At 41.9% G+C, this 13206-nt stretch overlaps 2 protein-coding genes across 2 annotated transcripts in view; one reads left to right on the top strand and one right to left on the bottom strand.

Annotated features, from left to right (window-relative positions):
* Positions 1 to 8882, bottom strand: part of LOC129826138 (olfactomedin-like protein 2A) — a 28443-nt gene extending 19561 nt beyond the window's left edge. The window contains exon 1 of the mRNA XM_055886496.1: positions 8567 to 8882. Coding sequence (XP_055742471.1) covers positions 8567 to 8635 — 69 coding nt within the window. The 5' untranslated portion in view covers positions 8636 to 8882. The remainder of the gene's footprint in view (positions 1 to 8566) is intronic.
* Positions 8883 to 12046: 3164 nt separating this feature from the next.
* The window catches only part of LOC129826136 (nuclear receptor subfamily 6 group A member 1-A-like), a 110175-nt gene continuing 109015 nt past the window's right edge, over positions 12047 to 13206 (top strand). The window contains exon 1 of the mRNA XM_055886493.1: positions 12047 to 12294. Coding sequence (XP_055742468.1) covers positions 12228 to 12294 — 67 coding nt within the window. The 5' untranslated portion in view covers positions 12047 to 12227. The remainder of the gene's footprint in view (positions 12295 to 13206) is intronic.

Raw genomic sequence — 13206 nt, 5'->3', positions numbered from 1 at the left:
GGGAGGCTGGCCCTTGTTGACGCCAATTCTTCCCACAGCTGTGTCAAGTTGGCTGGATGTCTTTGGGTGGTGAACCGTTCTTGACACACACAGGAAACTGTTGAGAGTGAAAAACCCAGGAGCATTGCCGTTCTTGGCACATTCAAACCGGTGCACTTGGCACCTACTACCATACCCCGTTCAAAGACACAAATCTTTTGTCTTGCCTATTCACCCTCTGAATGACACACATACACAATCCATGACTCAATTGTCTCAAGGCTTCAGAATCCTTCTTTAACCTGTCTCCTCCCCTTCATCTACACTGATTGCAGTGGACTTAACAGGTGACATCAATAAGGGATCATAGCTTTCACCTGGATTCACCTGGTCATTCTATGTCATGGAAAGAGTAGGTGTTTTGTACACTCAGTGTATATAGCCAAGTTATCGTTACTCATTGTGTATTTATTTATTGTGTTATTATTTTTCTATTCTATCTCTTTTTTTCTCTCCCTGCATTGTTGTGTAAGTAAGCATTTCACTGTTAGTCTACACCTGTTGTTTACGAAGCATGTGACAAATAAACTTTGATTTGATGTAGAGGCCAGGCGGTCGCTGTACTCTACTGATGCTAAGCTCGTCTTCCAGTACCTTCTGGGGCCCAGCTCCCTCTCAGACCTTCTGTCCAGGGTTAACCTGTCATCTTCCTCCAATGAGATTTAGGGATCTCTATAAACCCTGAGGTAGGCCCACATGTGGTACCACTTAGGGGAGAGCGGGGTAAGTTGAGTGGTTTTTACATTCAGCATCACTCCATTAAGGGAAATATAGCGTTCTTTCTGACAAAGATATCTACATACAGTGCCGTGAAAAAGAGCTTGCCCCCCTTCTGATTTCTGTATTTTTGCATATATTTTTTTAAATTAATGTTATCAGATCTTTAACCAAAACCTAATATTAGATCAAGGGAACCTGAGTTTACAAATAAAACAATTTATACTTATTTTATTTATTTAATTAACAAAGTTATGCAACACCCAATTCCCCTGTGTGAAAAAGTAATTGCCCCCTTACACTCAATAACTGGTTGTGCCACTTTTAGCAGCAATGACTGCAACCAAATGCTTCCTGTAGTTGATCAATCTCTCACTTCGCTTTGGAGGAATTTTGGCCAACTCTTGCATGCAGAACTACTTTAACTCGGTAACATTTGTGGGTTTTCAAGCATGAACTGCTCGTTTCAAGTCCTGTCACAACATCTCAAATGGGATTAGGACTGGACTTCGACTAGGCCATTCCAAAACTTCAAATATATTCCAGGATGGTGTGTATCTCTGAAAATAATCAAAATTCATGAAAACATTACACTTTTGAAAACATCGCTTGTCCAAATAAAGTGGTCTCTTGGCACCACTTACCCCTGGTATGGAGTAAATTAAGCCGCCTACAAATTTCTATACTGAATGAAATATTACCACTAACTTTTTACAAACATGTCATCTTTATTTCCCAAACACAATTCAACACAAGCATAATTGCTTTATACAATTTTAATAATTGTAAGCATATTTTAACAATTAAAAAACACTGTATTTTTTAAAAACACTTTTGTCACGTGTGCTCCTTCTCCGGCCTCTAGGTCACCAGGCTGCTTGTTATGGCGCACACCTGTCACCATTATTACGCGCACCTGCACGTCTTCAGACTCACCTGGACTCCATCACCTCCCTGATTACCTTCCCTATATAGTCACTCCCTTTGGTTCCTTCCCCAGGTGTTATTGTTTCTGTTTCAGTTTCATGTCTGTGTTCTGTTCGTGTTTCTTGTTTTGTATCATGTTCTGTATCATGTTCTGTTTATTTTATTAAAACACTCACTCCCTGAACTTGCTTCTCAGCGCACAGTGTTACAACTTTTAACATAGGCCAGGTCATGTTACCTCAAATCCCAGCGATAATACCTTGCATTGACCCTGAGAAGAAAACACTTATATTTGCTCAACTTGCCATTGGCTCAACCACTGGCTCAACTTACACCAAGGCAAACATTTTGACTATTAGCTCACACAGCTACAAGGATGCACTTCATGCTAGATTTAGGACCTCATATTGAAGCTTATAGAGACCCCAACTGATGTATAGAACAATCTTAAAAGTATCTACTTTGGTTAAGATACAAGCATCATGAAACATCTAACACACTAAATTAATTTGACTTGGTGAAAATCTGTGTTTTGGACCTAACTTGCTTACCACTTTATCCATGTGGTTTCTTCCTTCACAGACTCTATGAAATGATGACCTCTTCCTAAATATTTGGTCAATTATAAATTATGTGAATGGTTTCCTAGAAGAAAGGGTGACTCATCTTACCCCTTTGACTCAATTTACTCCACTCTCCCCTACAGCAGCGCAAGAATGCAGCACGAGATTCTTCATTAAATAATCTCTGTCTGTCTCTATCTCTTTGAAATGAAATGTGTCTCTGTCTGTCTGAGCCCTTACTTTGCCACATTGTATCAAGACAGGATAAATATCTCAACTATGCACTCAATCAAGGTATTTCTGGAAGAATCGTCAGTCCTGTCCTTCACCAAATCCACACTGGGCACGTAAACTGTAGATCGGGGCAAATATCTATGGAGAGCAAGTCTTCTTGCCAATGTGAGTAAAGAGTAAACCAAAAGAGAGCATCCACACAACTGTGCACAAATATCCAGTGACTGAATGGTCTCTGGGAGTGAGGATGTTTATGGAGGCCAGACCCTGCAGGCTGGTGAGGGGAGAGAGAGGGGTGGAGAGGAGGGAGGGGGTGGGCTCATTAGTGGAGGAATGCAGCCTTTGACAGCGGTGGGGGGGCAGTACCCTCCATTACTGTAGACTTACACTCAGAGGGGTCTTTGATTATGGGGCAGGACCCCTGTGTGCATAGTGGCCAGCCATTCCTGACCCATGTCAAGTAAAAAAGGCAGTGGGTTGACAAATGCTACAACCACATGAAAACAGAGTGGATTAGCAGATTAAAGTTCCCTTGGAGGGGTTGTGCCCACAGCTCTGCTGCGCCTTATTGTTCCATCACAGATCCAGGCGATCCAAACCCAGCCTGCTCCTTAGCAACATCAGCTTAAGTTGCTTCTAGTACCAACTAAGCATGGCAAACCTAGTGGAATTCCTGCCAGCTTGATTGGGTTTGGTTGCCTCCTCAACACCTGTATTTGGGATAGTGTGCATTTGTATATTGATAAACAGGGAAGAGTTAGTACACACCATTCATGTGCATCTTCCCTATCAATCCGCTTGACTTTACACACAGACCGGAGCAAGTTGGACGTCAGCTGTCCTAATTCTAAAGAAATGATATTGGCTGTGAGAACCGTTATTGTCCTCGCTCTGTTCATTTAGCATCCCATGCCAAGTGAACTTCCAGTATGAGAACAGACATCAGAGCGTTCGTAATTAAGACCGTTAAGAGCTTAATGCATGCTTTGAGCTTGGCGCCGTAGGCTTTGACCTCTGAGAGCAGTCAAGTTTCAGGTCAAAAGAATAGGACTCAAACACAAACGTTGGTCTGCACAATAGGCGGAAGGGACCCGACTGCACAGCTTCACATTCACACACTCCACAGACCACAGTACATGATTAGATCACTCACTCACTGAAGGCCGTGGCCACTCTTACAACGACTAAGTGAAATCCCAATTGTGTCCACAACTGCTAACAACAAGATACATTGGACACAATGGCTGGCACATTCCAGGCGCTTTTTAGGCTTATCTTTAAACACAGAAAACCAATGTTATTATATGATGGCCTTAAGTGTTACTGTAACATTAACCTTGGTCCGTATAAACAAGGATGTCCGTTTCAGACCGTAGGTTTTGTATAATTGTTCAGGCCATCTGCATGCTGTTACTAGGCATATGGACTTAACAATGACACTGTAGCTTTCACAAACAAGATAATTCATGTAGGATACTTTCCACAAACGTTTCTTAATATAAACAGATAAAGAATAGACCCTGTTCCAGGTGTTGTCCACTTCAAAGACGCTCAACTCAGGAAACTGTTTCTGAGGTAAACTGGTAGAAATAAAATACTTAGTATGACTACTAGAGTGATAGGAATGAATCCACACAGTGTTCACGTCTGGAAAGGGTTTATCTGATGACTAAATCAAAGCAAAGATATTTCAGGATAGACAAATGCTAAAGAGAAAGTTCATCTCAGAATCATCGTCTACTGAACTGGAATTCGATGGCCCTAATACATCAGTTGGGGTTTACACAACAGATGGTGGAATATTGACTCAGCTTGACTTTAAGATCACTTTTGACCTATGAAGATATCTGAACTATTCGTTTAAATTCCCCGACGTATCACCTTGCTCTCCAGTCTAAACATTATAGACAAATCTGGAGTCCAAATTCTTGTCCAGAAAGTCCACCTGATTCCTAATCGAATTAGTATTGCTTATGATAAACAGACTTACTGCCACTGTAAATCTGAACCTGGACTGCAAAAGGAAACTTAAGCCTTCAGCCTGGAGATGAACCATGAGATTGCAGTCCCTAACCTGAACAGACACTGGCATTAGCACTGGGACGTTAATTAGCTGGACACAAGCTTACTGAGCACTTGCTGCTTTTGGGGGTACACATCCACATTCCATCTAAGGCTTGCTGCGTTTACACAGGCAGCTCATTTCTGATCTTTTGCCACTAATCGGTCTTTTGACCAATCAGATAAGATCTTTTGCCAATAATTGGCTGTGTAAATGCAGCCATAATGTGTCCGACCGAGCACACTCAGAACATTCTGGTTATCCTCATTGGCTACTACTGATTGAGCCTAATGAGAGAAGAGTGAGGCAGAGAGAAAGAGGGGTGGATAAAAAATGTGACGGAAGAGAGAGAGAATCAGCTAATCTGTGGAACGGTATCAGATGATTTATCTGTAAACAGTTCTCTGTTAATTATCAGCGCATGTCTGGGGACCACAGTCATGAATGGAATTAGCTGGTTGCAATTGCTTTCCTCCCCAGATGCTGTTGTTTTGGGAGCCAGATGTGTGACAGGGCCCACTGGATAGATTGATGGAACTGATAGATAGATCAGTGTCTAATATTCCACAGGATTGTACAATTGTATCAAACCTTTACTTGGATGTTTTTTCCCCCACCATAAAACACAGTGAAGAACCATGGATGTGATAGATGCTGAGTGAGAAAGTGTCAGCTGAAGGAGACCCACTGGGCACAGGCATCAATTCAACATCTATTCCATGTTGGTTCAACGTAATTTCCTTGAAATTACATGGAAACAACATTTATTCAACAAGTGTGTGCCCAGTGGGGATATATTTCCTGTGTGGAACTAACAGGAAGACCAAGCTGGCTCCACATTGGGCACAAACTCACATCATAGCAGTCAGACACATAGGCTTTACAAAGGCAGCCCAATTAGGACCCCCCCCCCCCCCCCCCCCCCCCCCCTCACACACACACACACACTGTTTGGTCTTTTGACCAATCACATCAGATCTATTCATATCAGATCTTTTTCAAAGCTAATCTGATTGGTCAAAAGATCATAATTGGTCTGCCTGTGTAAACACAGCCAAGGAAACATACAGTAATGCAGACTGTGAAAACAGGTGGAGGGCAGGTGGTGCAGAGAATGGGTGAAACATACTTCCCTTTGGCCATGTGGTCCTCTGGCAGCCATGTTCTGTATGGAGCATCCTTAGATGAAGGGCTCAGACAAATAGGGCTTGTAATTTCAGCTCTCTTTGTGTTACTTTTCTCCTACATTACATCGCTCAGAGGGAAAGGGAGATTGCTTTTTGTTAGCTGTTGTGGTCTGTGTCACTGTCTCCTTCATTTCCTGCTGTTCAGAATCAGCCCTCTCCCAGGCGCACTGGGGCCAGGGGCCACTGAGTCCCCCAGACAGGCAGACTGACTGACAAGTCTCATTAACTCATTAAGTCCCAGTGACACACCAAGTCCCGTTAGTTAATTACTCTGACAGAGGGGCATTCTATGGGTCTCCTCCCTATGTCTCGGTGTCCGTCTCTCTCTCTGCCCTCTCAAGGACCTCTCGGCGGGATTCCTGGGTTTGTTTACAACCAAAACAAGGGGCAGGTGCACATGCCTGTTCCCACGCCACCACTCCCTCTGTGTCCTCCTCTGAGCTGGCTTTGTCTCACAATCATCTCAGTGCCACCAGTGGGCCATGTCCAATGGGACAGAGGGGGACAGAAAGCATCCAGGCAGCACACAAGACAGGCACATGAGATGTCTCACAGAGAACAGAGAGAACCATAGCCATGCTAATCAATCACAAGTTTGTTAGTGATCCTATACTGTGCTTTTGTAGTTGTATTTATTTCTATTTACTAAGGATCCCCATTAGTTCCTGCCAAGGCAGCAACTACTCTTCCTGGGGTCCAGCAACATTAAGGCTGTTATATACAATTGAAAATATTGCATGACATTACATTTCATAACACTTTTCACAACACGTTAAAGTGTGTGCCCTCAGGCCACTACTCTACTACCACATATCTACAATTCCACATCCATGGTGTACGTGTGTGTAGAGTGCCTGTCTTATCATGTGTATGTGTGTCTGTACCTGTGTGTGTGTGTGTGTGTGTGTGTGTGTGTGTCTCTCTTCACAGTCCCCGCTGTTCCATAAGGTGTATTTTTATCTGTTTAAAAAAAATCTGAATCTACTGCTTCTATCAGTTACCTGATGTGGAATAGAGTTCCATGTAGCCATGGCTCTATGTAGTACTGTGCGCCTCCCATAGTCTGTTCTTGACTTGGGGAACGTGAAGAGACCTCTGGTGGCATGTCTTGTGGGATATGCATGGGTGTCCGAGCTGTGTGCCAGTAGTTTAAACAGACACCTCTGTGCATTCGGCATGTCAACACTTCTTACAAAAACAAGTAATGATGAAGTCAGTCTCTCCACTTTGAGCCATGAGATATTCACATGCATATTAGTGGTGGGCAGCTCTCATCCATTTTTTAAAATCCTTTGACAGAAGGCCTTTTCTATTGTACAGTCCACTTGAATCCTGAGTTATCAGTTGTGTAAGTTGTTGCCCTCAATACATTTGATGATCATTGTAATAATAAGGGATTATCATTGTTATGAGACATTTTACACTCCACTGTTCTTGAGAGGACACAAATACCATGATGTGAACACATGACACCTGTGCTCATTGTTCTAAATGTACCACACAAAGAACAAAATCTGCTAGACAACCTTCATGTGCTTGTGTGCGTCTTGTCTTGTGCCCATTTTTTTCCTACAGTGGGGAGCAGGGATTAGACTCTCCTCAGGGGAATGCAGGTCTATGAGAGAGGGGTTACTGAAGTCCAGCAGCTGTGCAAACAAGGCAGGGCAGATATTACTGTTACCCCACTGGCTGCCATCTCTTCCCACATTTCATCTGGCATCAGGCCGTACACATAAAAGGCGCCAGGAAGCCTAGTGGTTAGAGCAGGGGTATTCAACTCTTACCCTACGAGATCCGGAGCCTGCTGGTTTTCTGTTCTACCTAATTATAAATTGCACCCACCTGGTGTTCCAGGTCTAAATCAGTCCCTGATTAGAATGGAACAATGAAAAAATGCAGTGAAACTGGCTTCCAGGTCCAGAGTCGAGTTTGCGGGTGTTAGAGCATTGGGCCAGTAACCGAAAGGTTGCTAATTTGAATCCCTGAGCTGACTAGTTGAAAAATCTGTCGCTCTGCCCTTGAGCAAGAAACTTAATTTCTCCAGGGTTGCCTAAATAATAGCTAATCCCTGGCCGTTACCCCAGTCTCTGAGGGTGTGATATGCAAAAAAATACATTTCCATTTCACACCACACTTGTACAGGTTACACACATGTACATGTGTGAAACAGGACAAACATAAGCACTAATGTAATGGTTACTTAGTCTGATGTGCAATAAGGGGATTCAAAGTCTATACTTACAAGCCAAGAAGGCTGATGTCATGTTCAATAATGACATACATCTATTCTTTATATCAACACGTGTTCAGACGGAGAGGAGGGAGAGAGTCAGTGTCTATGGTCAGGCAAATTGACTGATCTCTGACTGGACACCTGGTCATACAGGGAAACAGTTGATATTGGGGAATGGGCATTTAAATTTGGACATCAAACGGATAATTGAAATAGCATAATCTTTACCGTTTGTTATGCAAACTGCTTCCCGCTTTCAACAACCTCACTTCACAAGAGAAGCGTCGATCGCTCCTTCGCGCACGTGAACGAATTAACTAGGCTAATTTGCGCAAATTGAGCAATCATTTCGTTGAAATACGTTGACTTTAAAGTGGGATAATATGTTTTTTAAAGAGTGCATAAAACATTAATATTCAGATATTAAGTTAACAATAATAAATGTACTGTAGCAGAGCTGCAGGACAGGGTTGACAAATTCGTATTAATATTTTATCACAAAGAATTAGATCCATTAAATATGGGGGAGTTCCTTACTTACTTGTGCCATTGCAGCATTATATAGGTGTTATTAGTCTATAACCAAGTCATGCCCATAACTTACCTTACTCTGCGCAGTGACATCTTTACACACCACCAGTAGGCAAGCTAATAAATTCGTAAATCTCCACATTTTCCTCCCAGGTGCTTGATAGCAGATAAAAAATCCCTCAGCACAACTTTTGGTGTCGGAATGACAAGATCGGTTACAGTATTACTCGATCCATAAATTAGGACATCCGCACGAGATATTAGGGTTCCATTGCCACAGACCCAAATCGTATATGTTGTTGCTGTAATATGCGCAACAATCAGTTTTCCAAACTGATAAGGCGCTGTCCGCACACTAGTCCTCAACTCTGCGCATCAGGGGTAAATGATCATTCACCAATCTTCTCTTCTCCACACATGGGAGGGGCAATTTGCACACACGCTTGACATGAACATGGGACATAATATTTCTTATCGAATCTTATCTTTAGAGTAATTTCAGACGTATTTCATTCTAGTTTAATAACTTTCTAATATTCCATACAACTTTTTACAACCTTTATTGCGACAAATCTGACAATTAGCATTTACACAAGTCGCACAGGGATATGAGTTACACGTTACAGCTGCACTTTTTCTATATAATTTTAGCATTAATTTGAAAAATGAGTGGCACATATAAAATGTGTGTGCACAAGTTTCAGAGTTGTCTCACTGCTCTCACTGCTCGCAACTAGCCCTACTGCCGCCAGACGGCACTGTTATAATAGCGCCATCTGGCAGCAGTAGGGCTAGCTCGCAACAACACAGGACCAGGAGAGACAGGACACAGATGGAGTGGAATGTAAAAGAGTAGCAGCACCATCTCCTGGCTATTTGTAAAACCAACAGGCACTGTGTTCTTGGAGGTGTTCTTGTACCGGGGCCCCGACTCAATCAAACCCCCATTGCGGGATTTACGCAGTAGAAGGTTAGATCTTGTCTCCGTAATCAAATAAAATCACAGCATGGTTTTGGGTAAAAAGGGCACTATAAACCTACTAGTCCTACTAGACTCCCTAGTATAGGTCTTCACAGGTCCACCCGAAACCGAACCTGATACCTGACATTGGGACCTGAGCGGGCATGGGTCCAAAATTCAAACTTGTCTATCTGGTCCGGGTCAGGTCCTGTTTGAATGACAGCGGGTCTCGGGTCTATGTAACCACAACTGATAGACATGAGTGAACCTGACCACAGCTCCGCATAGCCTATAGAATACACATTTTACGCTAATAAGGTAAATGTATTGACTTAAAGAAGGCCTAGCCAACATATAAAGATCTATTTGTTAACCTGAAGAGCATCTTGGCTGATAAACATATTTTATTTGTCAGTCTGGTCCTATCGGACCTTTTAGGTTACGATTTGGGTCTAGGTCTGGTTGTCCTTGGGTCCATTCGGGTTCGGGTCGGGTCTAGGTCCGATTGTCCTCGGGTCCATTCGGGTTTGGGTCTGATTGTTCTCGGGTCCGTTCGGGGCAGTTCCCCCACCCCCCAAAAATCTGGGTACAATCGGGTCTGGGTCTGATCGTCCTCGGGTCTGTTCCGGTCCGCGTCCAAAAAGTTGATGAAGATCTTTACTCCCTAGGTAGCTTATACAGGCCTACAGTGCCTTCAGAAAGTATTCAATGCCCTTGACTTTTCCACATTTTGTTGTGATACAGCCTGAATTTAAAATTACATTTAGATTTTGAGTCACTAATCTACACACAATATCCCATAATGTCAAAGAGTAATTTTGTTTTTAGACATTTTTACAAATAATAGTGGTTGACATGATTTCTGAATGACTACTCCATCTCTGTACCCCACACATACAGTACAAGTATCTGTAAGGTCCCTCAGTCGAGTAGTGAACTCCAAGGACATATTCAACCACAAAGACCAGGGAGGTATTCCAATGCCTCTCAAACAAGGGCACCGATTGGTAGATAGGTAAAAATGATTAATTAGGCTTTGGATGGTGTATCAATACGCCCAGTCACTGCAAAGATACAGGTGTCCTTCCTAACTCAGTTGCCAGAGAGAAAGGAAACTGCTCTGGGATTTCACCATGAGGCCAGTAGTCATTTTAAAATAGTTACAGAATTGAATGGCTGTGATAGAAGAAAACTCAGGATGGATCAACAACACTGTAGTTACTCAACAATACTAATCTAAATTACAGAGTGAAAAGAAGAAAGCCTGTACAGAATACAAATATTCCAAAACATGCATCCTGTTTGCAACAAGGCACTAAAGTAATACTGCAAAAAATGTGACAAAGAAATTCACTTTTTCTCCTGAATACAAAGCATTATGTTTGGGGCAAATCCAACACATCACATCACTGAGTAACAATCTTCATATTTTCAAGCATGGTAATGGCTGCATCATGTTATGGTTATGCTTGTCATCAGCAAGGACTAGGGAGTTTATTGGGGGGATAAAAATAAATGGAATAGAGCTATGCACAGGCAAAATCCTAGAGAAAATCTGGTTCAGTCTGCATTCCAACAGACACTGGAAGACAAATTCACCTTTCAGCAGGTCAATAACCTAAAACACTATCTACACTGGAGTTGCTTACCAAGACGACATTGAATGGGGCCTAGTAACAGCTTTGACTTAAATTGGCTTGAAAATCTATGGCAAGACTTGAAAATGGCTGTCAAGCAATGATCAACAACCAACTTCACAGCGCTTTAATAATTTTGTAAAAGAATGACTGGCAAATATTGTACAATCCAGGTGTGCAAAGCTCTTAGAGACTTACCCAAAAAGACTCACAGCTGTAATTGCTGCCAAAGCTGTTTCTAAGATGTATTGATTCAGGGGGTTGAATACTTATCTACTCAAGATATATATATTTTTATTTTTGGTAAATGTGTGAACAATGTTAGCATTTTTTGTCAATTTTGAAATTAGAGAGGATTTGGGGTAAATCATTGTTGACAAAAATGAATGAAATACATTTTTATCCCACTTTGTAAACGCAACAAAATGTGGAAAAAGTCAAGGAAGTTGAAAACTTTCCAAAGGCACTGTCTGTATACAGTAGACAGTTCTAAGGTTCCATTAGTAAGGATTTGAGTTAGATGACAATGCACAAACCATTCATTCTACGAAGCTTAATTAACAATGGTTCGTTTTGGCCAAATAATCGAAATAGATATCAGAAATATAATGGTGAGAGACAAGTGACAACAACATTTTGCGTACTTTCCCCCAGAATCACCTTTCAATGGTCAATCACGCTGGATTATTATGGCCATTATTTTTCACAGCCCTTGAATACCATTTTAAATGATCCAAGTCAACTTTGTATAACACTTAATAACAATACTTTACCGTTCTAAACTGTTTTGGAAAACTGATGGCCAACTAATTGCCAACTCAGCGGAATGATGCAACTATGTAGATAGCCGCACCACCCCCAACTACAAACACCGCGGCCAAACCCTACATAACCCAGAATTCCTGCTACAGCGCGTGCGTCATTGCGTAATGTTCAGGGTGCAGGTTTGTGTAGGTATGGGGGTGTGGAAGAACTGTTATTCTTACTGACACTCGAAACCATGGGGCTGCGGTCCGTCCAGTGAGACAGGAGCGCATCAACGCAACGAAGACAGCTAATTGCATTATCGAACTGAAAATAGTGGTAATAGGCGCCCTGTTGATAGAAAGGCGCGCATGCAGCTTTTATGAAGGAGGATGGAGATAGAGAAGAGGACGAATGGGTTCGATTACCCAGAGAGAAACAATGCGAAGTCCGTTAACGGTACGTGTTCGCATCCTTGCTCCAATTCCATTAGGACTGTATAGTGGATGTTAACATCAGGCTGCTTGCTTCCTATAGACTACATCAAGTATTTTTATCAGGTTTTGTGCATGCGAATCTATACATGTGTAAAAAACATTTACAGTCATTGGGAAAAACACACACATGCATACACATATATCAATGTCCTTACATTCATGATACATTATTATACAATTACTGTAACATAGTTAATCATCCTGTTTTTAGCCTACATAATATTCTGCTTATTCTATGTGGGGTGTAATAAGGTGAAACAATATAGTATCCTTCTCATGGGCTGTTAATTGCCTTTCAAAATGTGTCTTATCTATGGGAATTATCTGACCCAGTGTGCTCCCTGCGATCTATATGATAGGCCTACTTTTGTTAGTCAGTCTTGCTTCTTGCATATTTCACACTGTGATGAGTTTGAGGGTCGTTTGTTGAGAATAGAGGTAGGAATGTTTTTATTTGGACGTGGGCAGTCAGCGGTCTTTTGAAGATCGTAAAAGGTGAACTTTTGAACTTGGAGAACGCCCTGAAGCTATTAGGTTTAGTCACAAAATCCTGTGTTGGCTATTACCACCACAAAACATGGAAATGGCTGATGACCAAGACAAGGCAGCGGGAGAAAGAGAGAGAAAACGTTGTGTTTTAATAATTCAATGAATCCAATTGGAATGACAAATTGGCAACATTGGCTTAGATCTGTTAATAGACCACTTCTCAATAGAGATAAACATATTTGGCATCGTTTTAAATCGAATAAATCAACATAGTTGGAGGCTATTAAAGAGTAGCTATACGCCTATATTGTTTGATCAGTTTTGGTGAGATAATGTCATTAATAATTACACTAGGTGTGATCTCCTGCCATGGCTATATATTGAG

Source organism: Salvelinus fontinalis, chromosome 28 (assembly GCF_029448725.1).
Source record: "Salvelinus fontinalis isolate EN_2023a chromosome 28, ASM2944872v1, whole genome shotgun sequence".
NCBI classification, from domain to species: domain Eukaryota; kingdom Metazoa; phylum Chordata; class Actinopteri; order Salmoniformes; family Salmonidae; genus Salvelinus; species Salvelinus fontinalis.
The sequence above is the reverse complement of the archived record's forward strand: the minus strand, read 5'-3'. Positions and strand labels throughout refer to the sequence as shown.